Raw genomic sequence first — 26,980 nt, forward strand, 5'->3', positions numbered from 1 at the left:
CCCAAGAAATCTCCATCGTCATCTTCACCTTCGTCATCAGCCTCACCTTGACTGTCAGAGTCATTTACTGTTGAAGATCGCGACGCTGAGCGGGAAGAAGACGCAGGGGAGGCTAAAATGGTCAAACCAGAAAAAGCTATAGACATAGTCAGAGATTTACTGTCTTATACAACGCGTTGTAACAATGGGACCAGGGGGCCCGTTTCTTGAACGTCCCGGTAACGTTTCGGGCGCGGAAAGCTGTTTTTGTTTGTTTGGCGTGTTTGCATTCAGGATCAAAGTTTCAATAACTTTGAAAATGATACAATGAAGCTATCAGATAACGGAGCAAAATTGAACGGTTTGTGAGCTAGGAACTGTGCTATTATTCAACAAGTTTTGATTTTTAAATTTGCCCTCGGGCCGAAAAGTCACTGGGTCTTTCGGGAAATGAGCCCCCGAGGTCCTTCAAGGTTAGCCGCCAAACTCTATACCAACAAAATATTATCCCAAGCAGTCTCAAATACTCACAATCAGTTTAAAGTACTAAACATAAAAAAAGAAGCGAGTATAGAGAAAAGAGAAAATCTTAAAGTTATAAATATGTAATTTATTCAAGGGCATTCCCGGAAAGACAATGATCTCTACATGGCCGATGTGGGATACTCTAAGTTGCTAACTTGATTTCATTCTCTCAATACATTTCTAAGGTCGATGATTTTATGACATTGGGCTTACGGACGCATTTTCGTTTTGAACATAACTGACGTGTGTCCTTGACTAGGTTAACATCAGGTATATTCATTGTACAAGACAGGATTTTAACTTAGTCAAAGACGAATTTTAGTTTGCCGAAAAAGGAAATGCATCCGTAAGCCCAATCTCATATAATCCTAGGCCTTAGAAATGTATAGAAGAAACGAAACCAAGACATAAACGTAGAGTAAACTAAACCCAGCTTAAAAAAAGTGAACAGACTATCTTCAACTTACATCTGCTGCTCATGGTTTGAACTGAAATGTTATTGATCCTTATGTCTGGGACCGCTCCTTCATCGTCGATAAAGACCTGACCCCTCTCGGCTGGGGGAATGTTGGGCACCGCGCCATCTGGTCGTCTTTTTCTTTCGACTGGTGTCTCTTTGTTGAAACGTGGCGGAGGAGAAACACAGACAATTATTCCATGCTCTAGGAGGTACTGACCTAGAAAAGTATGGCAAATTTTGACATTTACGACATTTTAAAAAAGGGAAAATAATACAAGTGCTTATAATAATATGGACGTTCAGAGCTCTTACAGTCAGTCAACTCTCTTATATAAAAAAAATCCTGTGCATTCAGTATGTCAACCTCGTTCCCAGGGTTCTCTCCTACCCGCCCTACGTACCCGTAGGGCGGGTAGGAGAGAACCCTGGGGACGAGGTTGTCAGTATGTCTGCTCATTTACCTTTAAAGCCTCATACTCCAGTAACCTGTGTACAGATCCCCCCTCCCTTCACAAAAAATCCGATTTTTTCTTAGGGGAGGGTGGTCTGTACACAGGCTAATATTCCAGTAACTGTTTGATTTATAGAAAACGAAAAATGAAAGATAAGAAGAAAGAAGAAATTTCGGATCAATATAAGCTTCTCACTTAGGGCACAATGATGGGTTAACGGAGGAGCTAGTGGGAAGGCAATTCCCAGAATCCCACACTGACGTGGATTTTCAAGAAAAAGGTTCCTACTGACTGACCAATAACTTTGACTTATCACGCAAAAAATGTTGCGTGACTAGCCAAATGGAAGTCTACGTAAGACGCTTCGCTTATAAATCAAATGCTCAGCCCTTTGCCCCCCTCAACAAAAATAAAGATACCCTTCGAATTAGCGCCCGGACGCTTATTTAATTACTGAGGAGAGAGGGGAGTACTACTCTTCCTTCGTACGCAAGACTTAGGTGTAAGAAAGTCGGCGTGGAAGGCTACAATGCATACAATACATATGACATAAAATGTGACATAAAAACAAATGTTCTATGTCTTCTATGTGGCACAATATTTACACTTTCAAACATCCAGCTACCGCTAAGGTTCCAGTAATCTCTACCAATTCACTTTCTATTTCCTACAAAGCACTATCCTCAAGCACAGTTGTCCGAAATATTACCCTAAAATCTGTTCGCCTTAAAAGGGCTCGGACACTTTTTGCCACCTCTCTGAAAAGGTAAAACAATAGTCCAGTTTTGCTTATTTAGACAATAATTAAGCTTTGAAACTATTTCCTGTCGTCTGTTGCAACGGATGAGCATAGATTGAAACTTGAAAAAGTTGGGCAAACTTTTTTTACGTTTTAATATTATGACTGCAAAACTCACCGAAGTAAATTTTCAAAACGCATTTTCAACATGGCGGCAAATTCGTCCCCAAGAACAGTCCCACAATGCACTTTGACAACCATCTCGGTCTTCCGCGCAACCTCAAAGTGGCGAATTTTTGTGTATGTGTAAAGGAACTAAGTAACGACCTCAGCACAGTAATGACCAAAAACAGCAATATCTTCGTGACATGGCCCCTTTAAATTAAACATTTCCTTCTTGACACATGTATCTCACCTAGCTCCAGTCCAGTTTCAGTCTCTGTGTCTCCAATACACACACCCAGACTATCAAGACCATGGTCGCGAACATAGATTTTCACCCAGTCCACAAGTTGAGTTCCAGAGAAGCACTTCCGAATTGTGTGCAATTCACTTCGCAACGCCTGAATGACAAAGTCTGCGGGGGCATTGAGACTAGCCTGATGCGAACTGACGCTGACTGACGACGTTCGTTCGTCGACCCTGAACTGTCGCTGCAAATTTCGCACCTAAAAAAACGCATAAAGAACAACTGTCTTTCACCAGTCAAGATTCAAGACCTTTGTTGCATCTTTCTTTTAATCCGATTGCCTTCTTCTACCCTACAGTCTATTTTCTTTCAGTCCCCTGCAGCGTCCCTATCTCCCGCTCCAGAAGAGGCGAAGGAGAGGGACTATGGGAAATAGGTTACTTATTGACTGAAATAAAACAAATTTCTTGACTTTCATGAACTTGCAATTTTAAATCAGTTAACGTCATCTTCCTTTGCAGGTCATGAATATTCTTCTCTCCCTTTTCAGCATCTCCTTTTTTTTACAGGACATGAGGTATTAATGAATTCAATTCAATTTTATTTTTCCTTGATCACTTCCTGACCAGTAGTAGTCAAGGGTATGTAAGTCTGTGGCAGTAGTTACTCACCTGCTTGTAAAGGGACTGGTACATAGAGATGAGATCATTTGTTGGGTGGGTATACAACTGAATGTGTTTCACGACGGCGTCCTTAAAAAGAGACAAACTAAAACAGTCATGCGCGAACACCAGCGATGCTTACCATTTGCACACACCACTCGGGTGGTAATCTCTTGCATAAAGATAAAACTTTAAAATTTGACATGGTGGGAGAACGACCCGCTACAAAGTATATACAAATCAGTTGAACAAACCAAAAAGAGTGCAAAAATTATATCGCAAACGGGATGGCGCAAACTAACCGGAATTTCCAATTTTTCAATGTAAATGATGTACCTTATGCCTACGTTCTATGTTTCCTTCTAAAATCCAGACCTAAAATATCAGATCGTCCCTCACTATCCCTTAGCGATGAGCACTGTCGTAGGCACTTACAACCTCGTTTCAAAGGGCTACAGGATATATATAGACGAGGTCGCTGATCAAGGTTGCTGAATTATTTTTATTGTCACGTTTGCCACACAAGGTTTGCCATGTTCTTTCCTCTCTCGTCCTGTTGTGTAAGTTCACTGTTCACTGTTAGTGAGCTTACGCGACAGAACGGGAGAAGAGAGAAAAGGAAACCCTGTGTGACAAGCGTGACAATAATTTTGTTTAAAAAACTTGTTCGGCAAACTTCACCCTCCTTTATACAGATCTTCTTGTGAAAGACCAGAAAACACTGATGGAAGTAAAGATCACGACAAAACACGCAAGTACTAGCCCTGTCACGTTTGTCACACACACGTTAAGTGTTTTGCCGTCCTCTTCTTTCTGCCGTCCTGTTGTGTAAGTACACTACTATAGAAAGGAAGCCGTCACACAAATGACAATGCGGTATTAAACTTACTATGGGCGAAGCCAGTGAATCACATGATAATGCAGCCCCTTTAGCGTGAAAAAACTGTATCATATACTGGGAAAAAAAGATGACAGTAACAAAATCAGTACATTTCATTTGATGTGTATATCTTTGCGATTAAGATGAAACACGAGAGTCAGCGAAAACAAATAAAAAACAACAAAAAAAAAGATATAGCTTACTGCCACAGCTTGTTGAAGGAGTTTGCTTTGTTCTGATGCTAAAGACCTCTTTCTCACTAACCGATGGGCTTCATCACTAAAGTTCTATTAAAAACAGTGAAAAAATGACGATTAAGGACTTGTTAACGCAGTAATTCATCGCAAATTAAACTGCAAGGGGAATGGCTTTCGGTGCTAAGTTTTCTCGGATCCATTGGGTTGACAATGCAAGCAATGATTGGCAAATGGTTGCCTTTGGATACCATCAACCATTCACAACTAAAGCTTGTCCACCAAAAAAAAGGCGCCAACAGCTTATTTCTAGCCTCCCTGTACTTTTGGAGCAACGAACCCTCGGGACGACCGAAGACTTGGAGAGACTTGAGTCGGAAAGGCGGAAATTGAGACTACTTAGCGTACTTACCTCGACTACTTCCGACCAAAAATCAGCTAGAAGTTTGTTGAAACAGTCGAAATATAAGACACCATGAAATCTGCGTAGTTCGCGCGATAGGAAGTCCATGGCCGGCCTCAGACGTTTCTTGATGGTGTATCTTGGAAGATTGAGATCAAGCAACTGTCGCAAAATCTGTTTGAAGAAGTTGTTTATCTGAAACAAACAGGCGTTTAAAATTTTACCATGCATCTTAATGACGTAGGGAATCTTGAAAAAAATAACAACAAAAACAGCTAGGAAACATGTGAAACATTTGTAAGACCCTGTTCAGTGTAAATTTGTCTTAAAATATCAAATCTGGCTAAAAAAGTTTAAAACACGAGCATTCGACCGCCTTATCTGGATTCTGTTCAACAGGCGAAATGTAAACTGCGGACTAGGCGCTCGAAAGCTCGTGTTTTCTTGAATTTTAGCCAGATGTCGTTTTTGAATATTTCAAAATGATTTATCCTAACTGTGGCCCCTCTTTTTCTTTTCACATTCTTGTTATTTGTTAAACGTCCTTGCTCACACTATTTAAGCAATTTTAGCTCTTACCAAACGATTGTAGAATTTATCGACACACAAAAAACGGTCTCAAACTGTAGAGGAACTAATACAATTCATTATTCGTAAAATATATTTTTGTTTAGAAGAAGCATTTTAGTTTTGCTGCAGCTTGTTCGAAGAGAACTCAGTACTTTACCATAGTAGACCCAGAAAAAAAGAAACTCAAACAAATTTTTCAAGTGTCAACGAGCAAAGATTTTACCAATTTGTTTATAAATGTCATGAATTACAGTAATTTATGAAAAATAGATGAAGATGAAGATGAAGACTGGATGAGCACGGGACTCACAAACACGCACAGGGCTCGAGGATGCTCTGATCTGTATCACGTGTTCGCTCGAAAACAATGCATTCTTTGTTATGCATTACGTCATAAACGTTACCTTACATTACTATATGTTACATCGATTCGAGATTTTTTCTGTCCCTGGAACAATTGCGCACGGCTCTATTAGGCTGCTCGTTGGCAGTTATGTAAACTTTGATTTACGTCATCAGTATGGAATTTCCGTCGATGAAGCGTAAACGTCTGTCCTGCGAAACGTTCTAGCGGCGAGAAGCGAAGAGAGACACCTCTATTCCATGCTAGTGCGTTTCGAGTTTGTCCTATTCTGTATAAAGGTGTGACGTGTTATTCCCGGATACCACCTAAATGTATATTTAACCAACTAATCCCTGTAAAAAGAAAACGACGGTCAGAGGAAGCTAGCCTGAGAAAACAGCCGACATTTGGCAACGCTACCACCAGTTTCCCCGCCAAATGACGTCTGAGAAACGAGCACAAAAATTCCATACTGATGACGCGTCACTACCCAGATCTGGGTAGTGCTTCTGATTGGTCGTGCCGCGTGGGAAATGTATTTCAACCAATGAGAAGCACTACCCAGATCTGGGTAGTGACGAGTCATCAGTATGGAATTTCTGCGCTCGTTTCTCAGACGTCATTTGGCGAGGAAACCAGTGCGTAGCGTCGCCAAATGTCGGCTGTTCTCTTAGGCTAAGAGGAAGCACGCGTAGCAACTTTACCCTGTAAGTGGCAAGCCTAACTTGAGCTGTTTCCAGTCGACAGAGGTGTTCAACGCCATTATGAAGCGATGGATCATCAGGCGCGCATGCTCTGAGAGGAGAACTACCCCATCTACCTGTTTCACCATTAACAACAGTAAAAGGTTACAGAATGAATAAACCAATGAAAATGCAGTCACATCTGGGCCATCGTCGCGCTGCCAGCGGGTAAGAAAAAAATTTCAGAACAGGTTTTCATTAGACAAACATTTATAACACACCCGCTAGCGGGTTCTGCATGTACTGACGATGATTGTTGTTCATCCGAAACATGTCTAAATTTAAAACTGTCGTCACTTTCCAATTTTTGTGTGTGTGTAATCATAACGTAATGCAAACGACACTACAGAGTCCTGTTGTTTAGACGAGGCCAGGCATAAAGAGGAATAATTTTTCCCACGATCATCTGTGCATTTAGTGATGCTTCAATTGTTGCATACCTTCACTACCATGGGGAACTCCATCCAGGCTTGGGCCGTGTTCACAGTACGAAAGTGAATTTAAAAGTTCGCCTTCGGCACTGCTTGCATAAAGATGGTGAGTAGACAACAAGGAATCAGGGTTGTTAACACATGTAGATACATATTCTGACAGCCATGGTAGAACCCTTCTTAATATCACCACGCTGCTTATCCGGACACCCATCTTTAAAAAAGTCAAATTGATAAATGGCGATCAATTATGAGATTCTACAAGGTATATAGGTGATACACCAGGGCCGAGATGCTATAAGAAAGTTACGAAGCCTCTTGTTAGAATAAAAGAGACCACGCAAACAGTACGAAAAAAAAAAAAAGAGTAGGGCTGAGAATCTAGAGGTGTGTATGCTAACGATTAGACAACGCAGCCGTCGATCAGTACCAAAGCGACCCGCTAAGTGGACAGTTTCCAACACATAGAATGCTAAAGATCGACATCCACAAACCACGAGTGAGGTTCGAAATGTAAAGATCACTAGCAACCGAGGTACTGCTAATAGTCCCGCATGGCACATCCACACCCTCGTCTGATGAAGACCAACTGTAAGCGTTTGAAACGTTGCGATCAACAACCAAATGTCTATGGTGAGACAGACGATAAGCGAAAAACCTATCTAAAGCCTCTCAGTAATTACTAACCTGTTGGGTAAGAGGTTCAAATTGGCCAGCGTTACCTTCTGCACGTGACATTCCCTCACAAGGTGGTATTAGCCTCCCTATACAACAAAAAGTTGATGATTCTAAGCCACCCACCAATGCACTCTAGTTTTGAGTGGCTAGCATTCGTTGTTTGTTCTCGCTTCTGCTACGCGAGTAAGTAATAAGTAATCGCGAAATTCCTTTCCACATTCAACAAACGATTACTCAGCACAGTGAGCTACTACTAATCCCACGTCCTTAGAAAAACAGTCTTTTTCTCTTCAGTTTAAGGCACCGTTGGTTTTACTGGCGTTAACAAAACAACAGTTCTATTGAATTCTCTTCACAAACTGTAACGACTGAACTGGCAATGGACACTTAGACTTTTCACTCGCAATGAACGCTCGTGTCCTTATATAAAACCTTAAATTTTACAGATATATAAAGCAATAATTATGTACCTCTAGAATCCCTTCTATTGCAACAACGTCTTTCCAGAGGATTGTAGCGACAGCCTTGTAAACGTCCAGCTTCACGTAAGAGTCTAAGACCTCTCTGAACGTGTTCATCCAAGATCTCCGCAAGAAGTTCTTCTGGCAAACCACAAGTCTCCATAGCTAGAACATTGTCTGAGTACAACGTAATGAACGAGAGTATCACCTGTAACAGACAAAATAAAGTGAAGTAACGTAAGAAACCGCAGGGATCCCTAACGGTTAGAGAAAAATGGATGAATTAATATCACTTACTTCGCTGTTTCTTGTAAGGCAGCCACGTCGAAAAAAAGTTTAAACGAGCTGGGAATCGCTTACATAGTAGAATAAGGCAGAGCGGGTTCCGAGAGTTGGGAAATCCCTGACCTCGTACCACATGCACTGGCCGTGTACCTTAAAATGGCTGTCAAAGAAAACACCGAAGGAAGCGATTCTCATTGATTCGTTATTATCTTATCAAATATGACAGATTCTGATAGAGCCCCTCCCTACCCCAGCCCAAATGCTAATTTTTGGTGGATAGGCCTTTTCACGAAGCGAAATGATACTTCATTCGCGGAATGATAATGGTCCCAGAGCGAAATTGCGAAGCAACACTTGTGATACACTTCAGTTTATCGCTATAGGATTTGTTCTCTGTGCACGTACAGTGGTTTTATTCTCTTAAGCAGCACAGTGTTATATAGTGCAGGATGCACCAACACATCAACTTTTCTCGTTTGCGGCACCGCTAAAGGAAAATGATGAGTGGACGTACAAAACTGCACACAAAAACACTCATAATTGTTATTCCCAGAAGACACCAAAAAATTCGGAGTACCTCAATAAGCTTGGAGCAAAGTCTCCTTTTGACCTCCAATGTCTCATTCCTTTGCTCTTCAGCTACAGTGGTTTCCTCTTCGTCTCTCTGAGAATGCTCATGCGGACAAAGGATCTTACACAGGTGGCAAACAAACGTTGTCAGACGGTTCACAGCACAGATGACATCCACAAACGAACTGGAAACTGGCAAAACCTTAGTCGATTCTTCGTTAACTGATTCAGTTTTGCTGGAGTGACCATCACATCCATCTTCTCCTGCACAATGCCATTTATCTGAGTGATCACCACTGTTGCCTTTAATTTTGGAGGTAAGGCTCGAACGTGCAGAACAAAAAGTGTCTATACTATTCCCAGAAAGGACAGACCCAGCAGTAACATAGTTGCTTTGGTCAGACACAGTAGAACCAACTGAGCCACAAGGAGTATCAAGCAGTCTAGTGACCGATTTGTGTCTAGGGGCTCCACTGTCACTCACTGGTATGCTGACTGGAACACTTTGCCTGGGTTGGAGTCCCTTCGGGCCTGCTGAAGCTATGCTTTTCTCACTCTCATCTGACCCGTGACTTCCCGCGACAGTTCTATTATCTTGCTCAGTCGCACCACACGTGCTTTTTCTTGTGAAAGTTTGACATGTATCACCTGTTCCAGGATATGGCCGTGAACTTCCCTCGTTAGGATCCTCTTGAATATCCTTCTGATAATCAACCGACGGAGAATTTGACTTTGTAGAAGGAGCATCAGCATAACCGTATTCCTTAGAATTTTCTTTCAATATCACAGTGTCACCATCGGACTCGTCTGTAGAATAGTTCTCAAATGAAGTGTCAGAACCACTGTCATGGTCCAAATAACCCAGGCCTCCTTCAGGCAAAACCTCATTGACCTGTTTTGGTTCATCTGAAGAACAAATTGATTCAGAAATTTGACCTTCAACGTTTTCTGCTCTTTCAACTGGATGATCCAGTTTAGAGCTCGTGTGGTTTTCAATACCATACTCGTCCTGCAGTGTTGCTTCTTGCTCTTCCTCTGAGTGAATTTCATTAACAGGACGCTCGTTAATGTCTTTTTCTAAATGTTTTATAGAAACGGAGCTTTCTGCTTTGTTTTCTGTGCCATCTTGTGACTGATTCAGAGAAGGTCCACAACTGACGTGAGACGTACCAGCATTAACCTCAGTAGGCTGCAATACACACCTTTCTTCGGGATTCTCTGCATGATTGGAAAGGACTGTCTGTAGGGACTCCACGTCTTCGTTCTTCTCACGATCTAGATGCCTTACGGAAACAGAATCCACAACGCCATCGACTGACTGGATTTTCGTTGGACCTTCGTCATTGTCTTTCTTGTCTGAACTTGTTTTACTGCTTCTTGATTCTCCGTTGCCCTCAAAGGGCGCAAAGGCAGAAGATTCTTGGTCCCTGGGGTCACGTTCATTTGCAACACGTGTCCTGTTTGTGGCGATTTCTTCCTGATGGCTGGATTGTTGCAAATTTTCAAATTTGGAGGTAGAATCAGCACCTACACCAGAGTTGTGGACCTGAGCAATTACTAATATCGAATTTACTTTGCGGGGACTTTTGCGCCTCGCTGCAGAAAAGGAGTTTTCTTCATCTGAACTGCTTTCACTCCCGTCATACGTTCCTGTGCGTCCTTGGCTCTTTAGAGGAGGGCTAGAACCCGATAAAGATTTTCTGGAGCGAAAAGGTTCCTTGCCTTTTTTGCCTTTGGCAGTTCCAGGACTCACTTTAATCTGCAAAGGAAAAACATCTGCCAGTTAGATTGTCAACAAGAGTATGTAGGTAGCAACGCCATTTTGAGATCGGTTTTTACTGACTTCGATAACACTTGCGGTAAGTAAGTGCAGAAAATACAATTGGTTTTAAATAATTTTCCGAAATGCCAGCAGGCAAGAAATAATTTTGAAAAGTGAGGACTGTTTCGATGTATTTCACTCGACTTTTACGCTAACGGGTTCTGTGACTGACGATGGATGTTGCTCACCCCAAAAAGGTCTATAAAAGTCAAAACTTTTCTCAAAGTTTTTATACGAATGATAAAAAAAAACAGACCTTGGATGGGGCACTTGTGGAAGGAACGACAGTATCGAAAGCAGAATGAAGAGAAGGCGTCAAGGATGGGACAGAAGCAGCCTTGCCTCCAATAGGCCCTCTTGGTATCAGCCTTTCTCGCTTTCTTCTGAAAGTTCTAAGTTGTGATCTAGTGATATTCACATCAGCTGCTTTCCATACGTCATGGCATATCACCTGATGAACAAGGATTTGAAAGTAGCCACCGATGGCATCCAACCAGTCCAACGCATACTCTTGGAATGGCTGACGCCACTTTTGATCCCTAGAAAACAGAACAATCTGAATAATTAGCAATCATCCACAACCTTTACCAATCAATGAAAACAACCTTGTCAGCACTATAAAAGCACTATACAAACATAGAAACCTGTGGAATTACAAGGCAACCACTATTAATTGTCAAGGAAACTACCAGGTAATTGCTTCAACCTGGAAAGTGTTTTAATTTCAAGCGATCAAAATAACTCCTTTCCTTAGAACAGCATCTATCAATCGCAGACGATTACCGTACAACTCACATCTTTATCACCGACGTTTATATCAAAACCACATTTCAACAACTACGACAAACCATTTGAAAATATTATGTAAAACAGGAAGATGTTCAAAGTTCCATGTCTCGCCCTCTTGCTTTGATAGAAACGTACAAGGGGGTTTCACATGACGTCACCAACATTCAAACTAAGGAACTATCGATTCTTCTGAGTTTCTACTTTCATGAGGCATTACGTCACCTAAAAACCTTGGCTTACACACATTTTCGGTTCCAAAGGGTTCTTCGTTTTGCGATAGAAGACACTTGAATTTCCAGGCTTTTTAGTGACGCGGACTTTAGGTGGCGTTCAGGAAAGCCGTCTTATGTGGGTTAAAAACGTTACTGATTTTTTGAGATTTTGCTATCTATACGTTCCTTGTCTTAGAATAAATATTACTTTAATCTCTATGAGTTCCTCAAGCGATAAATTCACCCATAAGTAGGAAAACTAAAAGAACAGATGTTTCTGTTGGTTTCCGGCGGCCATATTTGTGCCCCTCAAAAGGACACCAAGATGGCGTCTCCATTCAAAGCCTTATAAATTTGGGTAAAACGTTTTTCCGAATATCTGGCATATGAATTATCGCACAGACCTGACTCTTGGCGAGGCTTTTGGTATATTTGTCTTCTTTCATTTCCCAGATTCTGGACTTTCTGTATTTATTTTGATGGCGTGACAGTGAAAAAACAGAATTAGTCTGGATGGTGTAGATTACCAATTTGCATCAAGTTTTTTCTTATAATCCTTGAATAACAACGCAGCATTCTTCTGATTGGGTGCGGGGCATATTGGTAACTGTGCTTCAAGCTGCCGCGTTTAATCGATTAAATACGGTACTCAAATTTACTTTCTTTGCGTGACCACTCCGTGAGAAAAGGAATAAAATACTTGGTGATGGAACACCAGAAGAACAGTTAACTTAAACTGGGAGCCCATCACCCTAGAGAGTCCTGGTTTGGGTCACAGAGGTCTAAATTTTCAGTCTATTTATAGATCCAGCAAAAAGATCTCTGCCAAGTTTTAAGAGTTTAACCGGTTGCAGAACGTGCTCGCAGGCTACAGAACGTGAGGACAAGTAGCTTTTGGTTAGGACAACAATAATTAACGCAAAACAGGGGTATTACCCTGCGCAGCTGTTTAAGAACATAAAGAAATCTATAAAAGACGGAATATCTAACACGCTGTGGCTGATCTGAGGTTGTGCTTGAGTCAGCGTCAGCGTAGCGTGGAACAGCACAATTAGACTATTCTGGGGGTCAAATTGTGGCCCCAAATCCTATGCAACTTCGTAAGAAGTAACAGCGTCTCCAAAGAGTCCCACAATGCAATTCGACACAACACTGAGCCAATTTCGGGTTCAACCTCAAAATGGCGTATTAGAAGAAGACGGAAGTGGTTTACCATTTATAAAAAGTTCCGCTTGGAAAGTAAATGAAACACGAATTTTCGGGTGGTTCCCATGGAAAATTTCCAGAGCGGCAGAACGACTAAAAACGTTGGTTGTTTACCAGTTACAGGGGCAAACCGGCCCACGGTTTAGGCAAATGGTATACGCAAACTTCAAACAAACTTGTACAAATAAGTTCCATTTACCGAAAAACAACCTCGAAGGCCTGAAACTGGTATCAAAGATGGATTTAAAGAAATGGGACTCGAATGTTCGTTTGGAATATTCCGTCCGGAAAAACAAGCCTACCTTTTCAGATGCGCCGTTGCTCTCGGAAATTTTCCGCTGGAAAGACCCAAAAAGTTGCGTTCCATTTAATTTCCAGTCCGCAGATTTTCCCGAAACTTTTTGTAAACGGTAAACAAGCGTTAAGTCCTGTTTACGCGGACGAAATGTTCCAAACGGAAATTTGTGTTCCATTTTTCACATCCACTTGAACCGATCAGTTTCAGGCTTTCCTAGCCGTTTTTTCGGTAAATGGAACGGACTGATTTGTTCAAATGGTAAACGCATTTTCCGCAGGAAATTTACCAGTCCTGAATTTTGTGTCCATTTAATCGAATCGTGGACCAGTTTGCCTATGTAAATGGTAAACGACCGGGAGCTCCTGGCGATGCCGGCTCTTGAAGAAACACAATCGTTTATGATATCTGCTGGCCAGAAAATTCTCAATGTACCTGAACGGAATAAACTTTGCCCACTTCTCATCCAAGTCAGACAATCGAAATGCCAAACACAGCATGTTAGGATCCACAAGATCACGCCTGCATCTTCGACGCGGACTTTCACAAAGATGTACGATGTCTGACATAAGCAAGGAATAAAACTTGACCGCTGCAAGCTTCGTGATGTCAAAGACGCTAAAATAAAATAATGAACAGTTAAATAGTTTTTACTTGTCCAACTTGTTTCAGAATTCAAAGTCAATCAAACTTAAGGTATTGTTCGCACCATTAAGAGGGAACAAAATTCCCGCACTTTTCTGATGTTAAAAATGAAAAAAATTCCAAGATCTAAGACCGAGAAATTTACTGTTACTCAAATGCTTCTACCGAGAGTTTGTAAATTTACCTTCAACAACAACAACAACAACAACAACAAGTTTATTTCAAATTAAAAATAGCTTACAAAGCTCGGCCCGCAATTAGCGAAGGCTATTCGAGGTGGGTACAAGAGAAAAAAGAAAATTGTATAAATATATATATAATGGTAATTGAACTGAGTGGAGTGCAATTTTGGTCTGAAATCATACTTGTGATTTCAAATCGAACTCGCGCTGCGCGCTCGTTGATTTTGAAATCACGCGTATGATTTCAGACCAAAATTGCACGATACGAAGTTCAATTACCACTTTATTACTTCCATTTTGAAATCGCAGAATTTAGTCAATGATGCGATATAGAACAAAAATGGTGCGATTTAAAACAGAAATGATGCGATTTAGAACATGAATGACGCGATTTGGAACAGATGCGATTTAGAGCAAAAAATGGTGCGATTTAAGAATAAATTACACCGCTGAGAGCCAATCAGACTGCACGGATAGCTAGTGATTTCAAAGTGGATGTAATAAATATGTTAAACGAACAATCCTAGAAGCAATCTAGTTTGTCGTATGGTTTATAGCCAGAGTGAGAAATGGAAGGCAGACTGTACTTCATACGGAAGTACACCATGTTACGATTTTGAGAATTGCCCTGTAATATCAGAAACTCTAATATAGTCGTCCTCTTTTTCCAGTATTTCAAAGAGTTTTCTCTAACCCCTATTCCTTATAAAACTGTATTCTATGACACCTATATCCGATACAGTTGTACCATTCCAAGAGTCTTCCAGTAGCCTCCCACGCAAACGTAAGTAAGTAGGTAAGTGAGTGAGTGAGTGAGTGAGTAGTCATTACAGAAGTAGTGCGAACCGCGACAAAGCGCAACTAACCTGCAGAAGGCTATTCTGTAATCTTCATAATCTTTGACCTCTTGGCGAATATCCATGATAACGTTAAGCAGAAGCTGGGGCGAAGAGTAGTTTCTACCTAGATCATCTGCAGCAATGACCTTACGGCGATCATAACGACCCTCTATCTCAGTCTGGAAGGAATTGAAAGGACAGAATTTAATCTGAAAAGCTAGCAGACTGGATTCATTTTTCATTAATGAATCAAAAACAATGAGAAAAGAGATTTTTCGGGCCTCGTTCATCGTCAAACAAAATCTTTGCTTTGTGACAAAAAAAATAAATGTTGAAGTAGGTCATTTATTTAAAAGTACAATGATGGGCGAAAGTCCTTGGGCAGTTATGCAATATTCGTAATAACTCTAATTTCAGGATGCTTTTAAACAGCGTTTTTTTGACTAAATACTTTGCGGTTCGTCCTCCCCCACATCACCCTATGCAATGTTGAAAATCAGGACAAATTATGGGGACAAAAGATCATACGAGCTCTTTCGACACCGCTGACAAATCTGACTCTGTCGCAACAGAAAACCAACCAACGTTAACCCTTTAAAACCTAAGATCAAAATTGCAATTCTCATTTGTTATTCCTATTCATTTCCGAAAGAAGTAGTGGGGAGAAGTTGACCAAATATCAAGTAAATTCATTTTGTGTGATCACGTCCGTAATTCTCATGACCACTCTGTTTTACAAAGCATTGATTTGACAAGGAGAAATTTGATGCTGATCACTCTTAGGGCTTAAAGGGTTAAGGGGGCTGTGTAACGCCTGTCTAGTTCGTTCGTTGATAATGCCAATTAAAAGTCCCTCTTCGCAAAGAAACTTAGCCTTAATAGCGATGAAAGTACTTGCAAATGCATGACAAGAGCACTGGTCATGTCAAACACATATGTCTTCCCAAGCATTATATCAAACTTTACATACAAAAAGGATGAATTAAAAAAAAAATGTTTAGTTCACAAGTTTTCAAAAACCACAATTACAATCCGTTTTAATCTTCGTCTAGCCTGCGTGGCAGACGTTAAAAAGGGAAGGTGAAGGGGGACTTTTCCCCTTTCCCTTTTGACACCAGCCACGCAGGTTAATCTTCGTCAAGTCTGTCCGTTCAAGCATTCTTTGTTTTTGCTGTGGTTTACACCTTTGTTGAATGTTGTGAGCTATAAATCATCCTCAAGTTTCGCTTAATTTCAGGGGTGGCAGTTGCCACTGTTTGAATGTTGATAATTTTCGTGATACGGTTCCTTCAATAGCCGCCAGCAATAAGAACTGCAAGTTACCTCGATGCAAGACGCCAGGAGATCTTCAAGGGGTTCTTTAGGCAAGTTAGAGATAAAGTCCATAGCCATCTGCCTTGTCGAAAATACATCACGGAATTGTGATTGTAGCTGTATGGCTGATTCCAGGGACAACTTAAACAAAGCGACAAGTTTTGGAACACCGTCCTCTGGTCTGTTTTGAGGGAAGATCTTTCTTATACTAGTTAAGGAGTATTTGGTTTTTCCAAGCAAATCTGACAATATGGACAGCAGCATTTTGAACTGTTGTAAGAAATAAAGGAAAGTTAAGACGAATTACAAAAATCAGTACAGTTGGTTATAGATAGGTACTCAACTGACTAAATTGTGTAACTTACCTCTTTCTCAACGTAAATTTCTGGGCATTTAAACACGTGATCCATTACGTCTTCCACACAATCAGTCACGTGTGTGATGTACCAACGTTTATTCTCCAGGTATCTAATCAAAGAAGTGGGTTAGACTTACGATGCTAAAACGAGACGTGGATTTAAAATGAACCAGTCAGAAAAATTCCGATACTGGTAACTCGGAAAAAAAAACAGCCCATAGTTGGAATATATAACCTGTTCACGAAGCCTGTGGAACTCTTTACATTACTCGCAAAGGATAATAATTATAACTGATAATCTTAGTACATTACTTTGTTTAACTGCACGACTAGGACGTAAGGTTAAGCAAAGACGACAGTGACGGCAAAGGGAAGGGCAAAAGATTGGCGAAACAACAACTTTGAACGTGCATCACGTTTTTTTTTCTTGCCGTCGTTGCACGTCTATTACGTGAAACGTCCTATTTTCTCGTTTTGTGGAGGACATGAACACAAAACAACAATTTTCATTTTCTTTCCCTGAACTTCGATACAATCCTTAAGAAAGTTCGCCATTATTTGTCGAATTGAACAAGATGGAATAAACGCAACAAAGTTTGAAGCGGCGCGAATTCTCGTTTAAAGTGACGTTTTTGAATCAGTCGCCGTTGCTTAAGCTTCCTAATACTACCCAGGCACGTAGCCACGTACCCTCGCCGCCACTTAGCCGCGCATCCACATGGCCGAGTAGCCGCGCAGCCACGTCGCCGAGTAGCCATGTAGCCACTTCGCAGCGAGGCCAGGCCACCGCATAGCCATGTATACACTCATACGTTATGAAAACACAGTACCAACTACTAACCAGTATCTATTCGCGACACTTATGTTCACTTACAATTTTAATCATTTTATATATGTTGTGGTTCAATTTTATACTTGGTTTAAACTTTATTTTCCCTAATTACTACACCCAAAAACAAAAGAAAACAAAATTCAAACCAAGGATATGGCTGAAACCACGTGCGGACTAGATGAAGTGAATCCTCTGATCTGATTGGCTACCCGAACGGGCAAGATGGGCTGATCTTTTAGGCCATGTAATAAATCCTTTATTGACCAGGCTTGTTAGGTCAAGATGGCTGGATACTAACCCAGCTTTTTTGGTACTTTTATTGACCTAATCTGGGTCCATAAAAACGCCAACAAGAACTTGGCCCATATCCAGGCATCTTGACCTCATCCTTGGTCAATAACGCATATACACGGACAAAATTGACCATTTTCGAGTTGCCCTCAGCGTCTTTCTTTAAAATGAAGGAAATAAGTAATTCACATGAAAGTTATTCTCCGGGATTTTCTCAAAAAACTTATTCTCACATGATAGGAGTTTTGCAGTTTGAACTCACAAATAGCCTGTTTTGGTGGAAACTTTGCCTGAGAAAACAGCCGACATTTGGTTTCCCCGCCAAATGACGTCTGAGAAACGACCGCAGAAATTCCATACTGATGACGCGTCACTACCCAGATCTGGATAGTGCTTCTGATTGGTCGAGCCGCGTGGGAAATTTGATTCAACCAATCAGAAGCGCTACCCAGATCTGGGTAGTGAGGCGTTATCAGTATGGATTATCTGCGCTCGTTTCTCAGACGTCATTTGGCGGGGAAACCAGTGATGGCGTCGCCAAATGTCGACTGTTTTCTTAGGCTAGTGGAAACGTAGCTTCTATAATTGTGCGTTACATGATCTGAGTTTAAATCACGAGTTTGCTACTTACTTAACAAGGTACTCAAGGTAACAAATTTTGCAGAACAACAATCCAATTCCGTATCTGAGCTCAAACTCTTTCAACAGTTTGCAAGCTGTAGGTGATAAAGGTTCTGTTGGCGTTACCCCACCGTGTACTGGATGAGGTTCCTTGTGTTTACTTTCAAACCTGTCATGAAAAGAATAAATCACATATTATATGACTCTTCCACCACTTAAAACAAGATTGCTCTTGGAGCGCTTCCTAGGCCACAATGCTATGGTAACTAGGCTAACTAAGCACGCAAATCTTGGTGGTGACATTCAACACGTGAGGAAGTTAGAGTGTATAAAGGGGAAACAAAAAAGTCTACGAAAGAGTTCAACTGATTTTCACTCTATGTGACTCCTTTTCCTTTGCTTTCAATGTTGATAATTATCATCTTATTCCTAAAACAGTATAACGCTGAATCAAGAATGATTGGATTCAAAGGGTAAATGCTAAATCAAAGCTCATTTACAATTCCATGGAAAGTAGGATGTGTCTAACTATTCCTCAGTGCAATTACGACTCAACTCTGACTTCAACCTATTGCTAGTGAAAAACAGCCTTACAGGAAAATAAACAACTTTCTTTTTCGCAGTACAAGCCTTTAACCCTTTAAGCCCCAATATCCACATACAAATTCTCCAAACTGATCTTCATACATTTCCTTTAACAATTAGTTGAGAGAATTAAAAAAAACATCAAGGCATTCTCTCTTTCGTGATCATTTTTTATATTCTCACAACCTTATCTCTTGACAATGTACGGACATTGTTAGGAGAAAATTGCTGTTGGTCACTATTGGGATTTAAAGGGTTAAAGCAATCCTTACCTTATAAGTCTTTTCATCAAATCAACGTATTGCTCATGGTACTCACTGCCTAATGGCAGTTCAGTCACAGATGGATAAGAATTGTGCCAGAAACTTTTGATCAGACTGTTGATCTTCTCTTCCTCCAACCTGACCCATTCACCATACGCATCCTTGTTCATGAACGCCTGAACACTGTAATATGGATGATGGTTACGCTTCAGCACTAACTTCTGATTCTCCAACTCTCTAACCAGTAGCTATTGTAATGAGATTTCAAAATGAACTGTTACTTAATTCACATTTTGACAAATCTGCAATCAGATACTACTGAAACAGACTGGCCCCTGGTCAGGGCGGGGGGGAGAATTGCCATATACGGGCTACTTAGGTATGTGCCGCTGTGAAGGGTAGGGTTTTCAAGCAGTTTACTCTGGGATAGGGTATATAAATCCGAGAGTTTGGGTTCAGAATAAGGTATCATTTGCCAGGAAACTGATCAATTGGTTGGAGATTTTAGTCTAGACTAGGGAAACCAGGAACTGCCACTCAAAAATATAAAAAAATCAAATCGGTTTTGTTTTGGCTAGACCGTGCTAGTGACCTCAGTAGTTTCTGGAAAACAGGTACTCTAGGATGGGGGAGGGCGGGACTTGGTGAGTTTAGCGTAGTATAGGGTAGCAAAATTCAGCTGAACTAGCTCTGGCTCCCCCACAGCAGAGCACAGTAGAGCACACATGTTCTTGGTTGAGCAGGCGTTTGCGGGGAGGGAAGAAATACGAGCTCCCCTAAAAATGCGCACTGGGAAGCTACATGTAGATGGCTGGCTCGTTCTGAGGAATGGTAAGGTGACTTGCCTGTTCCCTTCAGTGCCCATTGGGCAATTAAACTTTAAAAGTTACTTTTCCAGCAAAAAAATCTACAAGACCCGGATTACCCTTAAAAGATTACCCAAACGGAATATTTTCGAGCCTAAAGAGGTGTGGGAGTTATTTGCTAGTTAGCCAAGGCATGTTCGTGAGCACTTATCTTGGAGATTGCCTATTCCAGTCAAAATTTTTAACTGTGGTTTTCATCTTTCACTTCAGTTTTCATCTGAGGTGAATCATGGAAATTCAAATCAATGCACTGTATTTACCAATTGAGGCTCCTTTGCCAAAGGAACGAGCTGCGGTATGATGGTTTCACTAAAATACTTCTGTTTTATCTTCCTTAGCGAAAACACATTCCTGACCAACTCTTGAAGCTCGTCTGATAAGTTTGGCAAAAACACATCTGGAGAAACAGGGCCATCAGAAGATGATGCCACATCTTTGATTTTTGCATCAGAGGTAGCAGCTGAGCTGAAAATTCAATATGCACCACAAATATTAATCTCAAACACAACCATTAAGAAGCACACAAACAAGTCATTCGCAACAAATTTCATTTCAACATTAGAATAATTGAATATGCACATTTTTTTAATTTAAAAGAAACGATTACTTACATCGTTTTTAAGGAAACCAACCGCTTACAATTATTGTCTTTTACAATGTAACTAACAGGCAGCTTCACAATAGGGCCATCTATAGGACGATTTCTTCGTATAAATGGCCCTAATGTCATCCAAAAGAGTCCGCTGTTAACAAGGATTCTTAAGTAGCAAATACTTATAGAGTGTGCAATTAACTGGTAGAATATCTGATTCCAATGCAAACTAAGGGTGTTTGTGACAATTCACCTCACTTTATAAACTTTGATATATACTTCGATATCATCATTCAAAAATTGCCTCTGTGTAAAATATTGGCCCCAGTTGTTTACTGTAAACAATGGTTAGAGCTATTCACTGGATAAATCACTATCCAGTGGATAACTACAGTATTAGGGAAACCAATAGACTAAGCATTATTTAGTGGATAGAAATCAAATGCAGTGAATAGCATTTTCCCCCCTTTAAAAAACTGAGGCCTGGAAGCTAAATATCTACTTCAAATATATTGAAATGCGTTAATGGCTATAACTGTGAAAAATAAATGTAGGTGAAAAACAAACAAATTTACACTTTTGACAGTGTTGCATATTAGTTAACAACCAGCTGTGAAATGGTATCTCCTACCTAAAAGCTGGGAGAGTGAACTGCTTCCATATCTCAATATGAAGGTTTGGCATAATTATAGGACTTAATCCTTAACAAAAAGTTCAGCTTACACTCCTCCATCATAAAGTGCTACAGGTCAAAATTATATTCAGGTTAAATTTTCTTAACCTCCTCTGTCTCCTAGCCCTTAAAATTCATTAATTATTAGGGCTAGGGTCAAAGAAATTGTGATTCAAACTACAACGGTAGATTGTTGAGACATGTCCTCAAAATAATGGGGTAGCTTTGGAGAACAAAACAATCCTCACCCCTCCCCCTCCCCTCCATTCAAAGTTGGGATGTTTGTTGTCTTCTACAGGCACAGTAGCTTGAACAGTGGTCCAACATTGCATGGAGGGGTGGGGGACAGAGGAAACACTTTATTTTCCCTTTTTAAGTTGGCAAAATGTCAGAGGCCTCTTAGGGCAAAGTTCCTGTGAACTTATTTTGTCACCGATTATAGGCTTAAAATTTTAAACCTCAATTTAATTTTGACCAGTAACAAAAACATTTGTTTACAGGCAAACCTTGCAGACTGAGGCAGTTTTGAAAATGAGAATTTCCTTCGCTGCATCATTGGTGAAAGAACAGGTGAATATGGCGTGCTGGGAGACAGCTGCTGAAACTCACTCAGGCATGGATACTTGGCACATAGCAAAGCATTCTTATACACTTCAAATGAAGCATCCTGTAAGGACATTAATCCAGAATAATGGAAATTAAGTTAAAATCTTCTAGTTGCTAATATAGACCAAATGCAGTTGTTTTTATATGAGAGTGTTTAATGTATTTCAGTGGTTTTAATAGCCGGTAAATGTACATACCTTTTCAGACAATAGACTTCCGCTTGTATAGGAACTGCTTTCAGAAGATGTTCCTGCAACGATCACATAACTATTATATTCAAGAATTAATCATTGTTTGAAGAATTGGCATGCTATGATTGGTCAGAAAAAAATCACTATTTCCAAGTGACTTGTAGACATGGTGCATAGCAATGTTTTTTTTTTGAGACAGTTACACATGAATGCACCAATTTCATTACCTTCATAGATCCTAAATAATCTTTTTTTACCAATGATACAAATAGCATTGTTACTTGAAGAACCAGGATTAAAGTTACAAAAAGTAAAAACTTCAAGTTATTTTTTTTATTCTTTTTTAGTAAAGGTTCTGAAATATGAATTGCATGTTAGCTTCTTCAGTATTTCCCACCCTAACACTCTTCTGTTTAATGGCTAAAAGCATTTTCAGACTGACAAAGAAACAAAGCATGAAGTTATTCACCAAAAGGATTTAAAAACGAAGGAGATCAAAGGGGACTCAGCTGCTTGCAGGGGTAACAAATCATTAGACAGCCATTAAAACAGTTCTGTATTTAAATTAACAGATTATCCATTTAACAGGAAATGGTTAAAGTACGAAGTCATGGAGAAGGTCACAAAAAAAGATGTATCGAAAGTATTAGGATACATACAAGAATTTAATAGCTTAAAATGCAATTCACCATTTTCACAGCAACCATAATGCACCTTGTTTTACCCCCCCCCCCCCCCCCCAGCCCCCGAGATCTTGCATTACTATTGTTTTTGAATTCTTGAGACAACTGTGGTACCCAGGAGAACTTGGCAACAATGCTTATGCCAATTTTTTTCTTGGGGGGAGGGGGGTAAACAAGGTGCATTATGGTCTATGTGAAGATGGTGAATCCAAAAATTAAGGTCATTTTTATTGCATACATACACCCTGTATGTGTTAATTTTGAAAAGCATTACTCATTCATAATTCATACCAGGGGAACTAATTATTGAATCTGATAATCCTCTTGGGTCAAAACGTTCTTCACTAGAAACCTACAAAACAAAGATAATGAAAAGAGATTCCTCGTTCCAAAAAGAATGCCAACAAAATTAAAGATAATAGCTGCAAGACAAATTTTGCGACATTATAATTACATCTGTACTGCAGTGTATCTGTTGCAGTTTGATTTTATCCTTGTTTTAAATTTTGTTTCTTTTGTTTCAAACACATTAACTCATTACCAAGCATTACCATACCTGAAACAAAAGGAAATACAATTTATACCAAAGATAAATTGAACCACAACAAAAAAAGTTATGCAGGGCTTGCAAAAACTTGGATACCAGCTTGTTCTTTGACCCTTACGCTTCTACAACATGAAACTTAATCACCTCCCTGCATAAACTGGTGCAATGATTGGCACACTACTTAATAATATGCTGGTAATAAAAGAGTAAATATGACTCTCACCACTTTCATCTGTGAGGATGGCCTGTCAGTAGTTGGTTTATTTGTTGTGGCCTTGAGGCAGTAGTGACTTGGTCTAAAATAAGACAAATTTAATACATTTCAGAGGGGCCTGATCATTCAAATCCCAAGTCAACTGGAGGTCCAGGTTTGAAAATAGTATTTCTTTGCCCTGGGATCCTCAATTTGGCCCATAAATAAAGTGAGGCTCAAGGCCCCAGGCATCCAGGCCCTTTCCCTTGATCCACCACTATGTTACAGCATGAGCACTGTTTGAGAGGTTCAAAGAGTAATATCATTGTCATGACGACTGAAGATTTTTCCTTGAAAATACTATTTCTTTGCCCTGCGATCCTTGGTTTGGCCCATAAATAAAGTGGGGCTCAGGGTCCCCGGGTCTCCAGGCCCCTTCACTACATCAACCACTGTGTAATTGCTAGTGGGCAATGTTTGAGAAGTTGAAACAATATTATTATAGTCATGCTGACTGAAGATTTTTCCTTGTAAATAACATTTTTCTTTTTCCTGTGATCCTTAGTTTGGCCCATGAAAAAAGTGAGGTCCGGGCTTCCAGGCTCCTTCCCTAGATCTACCAGTGAGAGTGCTCAGGCATTGTTTGAGAGGTTCATATATTATCATGCCCACTGAAGATTTTCTTTTAATGCTTCACAAGTGACATGATGCTGATTACCATGTCTTTCACATACAAACATTCCAATAGTAAGAAAGAGTACTAATGAAGTTCCATTGCATCCAGTCTCAAAGGGTATCCTCCAAGGAATAGCAGCAGTCATGATTACAGCACAATAAAAAGTGTCATACATGTAGCTACAGTGACCAAAATGTTAATTATTAATTCCTTGAGAGCATTCTTATCATTAGCTCTTTGTGTTTGTATAATTCCTTTATCCTTTTATTATTCCATAAATGGACAGCAAGAAATGCCTGCCTCCTCACAGTGTAAGGTTACCATACCATTACCGTGTGGCTTCAGATCAATATTTGCACTTAACTGAGTAACTGAGATTGGGAATATACATGTGCAAAATGCAGCTAATAACACCCTTACTGTATGTCAGTGAAGCCCAAGAGGTCTGATCATTTAAAGAAACTGTTAGAGAATGTACATGTATCAATAATCTAACATCCTTGATGGAGTCATTTTTTTACCCTTTTCCCTCTGTAACTATAACGCTAGAGAAGGGTAAAATATAAAACTAGCTATTGCATTTTTTTTCTTCCACATTTATTACCTGAAAATGTCTTGCCAATGTCTTGGAAATGGCATTTCCAAGACCCTAAAGTGACAAATTTCCCAAGGGAACATGAAGTCCTTTTTCTTCCTGTGAGTTCACTGACACAATCTCACGCTATGCCCTGATTATCATACACTAACATTCTCAAAAAAAGGAACAAGTAAGCTTAGGATAAAATTAAATCTACAGTATGTGTACTTACTCAAAATCAAGGAATCTGTTTTGAATTTCGTCAATACAACATCCATGTCTGAAACAAGCATACAAGAATAATTGCTAAATTACTACATAACGGTAAGTTGCTTTATTGTCCTTAACAACCTTGATGCAAAACACAGTGGAACCCTAGAGCTCTACAGATAACCACTAAATAATTGGACACCTTATTAAAAGTTTCATCTTTCCCAATGATAGAGAAGGTCATAACTTTTGCTCTAAAATCAACTCACTTAATATAATACAGACACCAGACACTTTTCTGCGTCCTGAGTCACAAGAGTTTGGTCGCTTTATGAGCCAAATGAGAGCCCTTGTCAGAGGGTCTCAATGAGGTTATATCAATAATAATTATTAAAGATGCATTTGTGACTATTTTTTTCTGAGATCCTGCTTAAAATGGACACTATGGCATGTACAGTATCCTTGGTGTCCTCTTTCCAGGGTGTCACCATAGAGTGTTTTCACATGACATCACGGCAGCCATATTGGTGTCCCAAACCAGTCCTGTGGGAGATAAAACTTTTTTCTTATGCAAACGCTTTCTTTTGTGCCAACAAATTTGCATAGATGCTGGCTACATGAGTGAAAACACTCTACATGGTGAACTGAAAATCATAAAGGAAGCAACTTGAAAATGGACTCCTAATCTGAGTTGGTCCCTGCTGTTGAATAGTAATACTTTGACTCTCTTTAAGGAGACAACCTCCATTGAATAGGTATTAGCCACCTTTAGTTGGCAGTGAGTAGGAACCACTTGCATAATATATGTACAGGTAGATCATATGCGTAGCGCTATTTAAACTGTTGAAAAAGTTATTAACCAATGTTGAGTTTACTACTTCCGGAATGGTTGCAAGAAGGGGCGACTTTCTTGAAAATGTAGCCGACTAAATCGACCAATAACAGCTAAAGAAACTTGTATTTATTAGTGGCTTCCCAAGAAACAGCCGTTAGCCTATAAACCACACAAAACTGCTGAAATCTAAATCAAAACAAGCTGATTTGTTTCGTAACAATAACACAATTTAAAAGCATGCAAGCAGCAACACAAGTAGAGTAGTATGCAACCAAATGAGACTTGAAGGAACAGGGCGCAAAAAGTCTTAACAAAGGAAAATAAGATATACCATTACCTCAATAAATCGGAGCCAGAATCACCCGAGAAAAGTTGCTGCCTTCTGTCCTCATCTGAACCCAGATTCTGGTCGTGCTCCGCTGAGTTTACTGGAGAGATGCTCGCCAGCCATCTTCTCTTCTCCGCCTCTAGCAGCAAAGACAGCAGCAATTCGATCTGGTCTTGGGGAACCAGATCTTTTTCAGACTTCCAAGCGCAAGTGTCCACCATTCAGGTCTTCATAGTTCACTGGATTTCAGATTTCCTTTCTCGAGAAATGCAAGAAACAGTCATCATCTCGTTTCACTTTGCAAATGAGACTGCCGTGAAGGACTGGTAACCAATAATACCCAGTTCCCCAAATTCCCGGAAGAAGACTTGCCCGTCACGCAACGCTCTTTCGTTCTTCCTGTTACGGGTTATTGGTTGCAGCCTTGCAGTTGTGTCCATCGGTCCCCGATCCAAAAAAATTACATCAGAACAAATCAAATCAAGTTGCTTTCCAAGGATTACTTTTTTTTCTCTGTTTCCACTCCATGGACCAGAAGTTTGTGATGGAGTTCGTTATTCATCACATGATTTAGCATGTAAACAGCGCGTGACCTTGAAGTTGAACAGACGTTGGGCAGACATGGTCACAATATAATTTTAAAAAGGCCGGACAATCACGAGTACATTTTCATCCCGGGCGGGGGGGGGGGGGGGGGGGACTCCGCATACGAAACGGGTGGAGATGCTCGTCGTCTCGCTTAGGGGTGTAAATTTTGGATTTTTAGGGTGTTCTGGGTAAAACACGATCATATTTTGCCGTGACGGTCTCGTTTTGGGTTGCACGCGAAAAAAAGATAGAAATATATATTTCATATGTATTTTTTTATTTGTTTTATTTACTCCATTCATATAATCCAAGTATTCGATGATAATGTCTTTGCCATCATTAAAAGTCACTGTATTTTTCATTTGTCTGTGTTTTAA

The 26,980-nt window shown here is 40.2% G+C and overlaps 1 protein-coding gene across 1 annotated transcript in view; it reads right to left on the reverse strand.

Annotated features, from left to right (window-relative positions):
- LOC140934280 (uncharacterized) overlaps positions 1-26,304 on the reverse strand; it is a 27,991-nt gene extending 1,687 nt beyond the window's left edge. The window contains exons 1-26 of the mRNA XM_073383935.1: positions 26,025-26,304; positions 24,875-24,922; positions 23,420-23,492; positions 22,941-23,001; positions 21,973-22,025; positions 21,676-21,836; positions 20,165-20,369; positions 19,048-19,286; positions 18,201-18,359; positions 16,454-16,556; positions 16,098-16,358; positions 14,802-14,953; positions 13,544-13,726; positions 10,863-11,145; positions 8,792-10,543; positions 7,939-8,137; positions 7,478-7,554; positions 6,800-7,004; positions 6,321-6,436; positions 4,713-4,898; positions 4,310-4,393; positions 4,116-4,181; positions 3,236-3,316; positions 2,571-2,823; positions 972-1,181; positions 1-112 (exon numbers count right to left, since the gene is read on the reverse strand). The exon at positions 1-112 is cut by the window's left edge and continues 1,687 nt beyond it. Of these exons, the coding sequence (XP_073240036.1) occupies positions 1-112; positions 972-1,181; positions 2,571-2,823; positions 3,236-3,316; positions 4,116-4,181; positions 4,310-4,393; positions 4,713-4,898; positions 6,321-6,436; positions 6,800-7,004; positions 7,478-7,554; positions 7,939-8,137; positions 8,792-10,543; positions 10,863-11,145; positions 13,544-13,726; positions 14,802-14,953; positions 16,098-16,358; positions 16,454-16,556; positions 18,201-18,359; positions 19,048-19,286; positions 20,165-20,369; positions 21,676-21,836; positions 21,973-22,025; positions 22,941-23,001; positions 23,420-23,492; positions 24,875-24,922; positions 26,025-26,236 (5,534 nt within the window). The 5' untranslated portion in view covers positions 26,237-26,304. The remainder of the gene's footprint in view (positions 113-971; positions 1,182-2,570; positions 2,824-3,235; positions 3,317-4,115; positions 4,182-4,309; positions 4,394-4,712; positions 4,899-6,320; positions 6,437-6,799; positions 7,005-7,477; positions 7,555-7,938; positions 8,138-8,791; positions 10,544-10,862; positions 11,146-13,543; positions 13,727-14,801; positions 14,954-16,097; positions 16,359-16,453; positions 16,557-18,200; positions 18,360-19,047; positions 19,287-20,164; positions 20,370-21,675; positions 21,837-21,972; positions 22,026-22,940; positions 23,002-23,419; positions 23,493-24,874; positions 24,923-26,024) is intronic.
- Positions 26,305-26,980: the final 676 nt, after the last annotated feature.

The sequence above is a fragment of the Porites lutea genome, chromosome 4, assembly GCF_958299795.1.
Source record: "Porites lutea chromosome 4, jaPorLute2.1, whole genome shotgun sequence".
Taxonomy (NCBI): Eukaryota; Metazoa; Cnidaria; class Anthozoa; order Scleractinia; family Poritidae; genus Porites; species Porites lutea.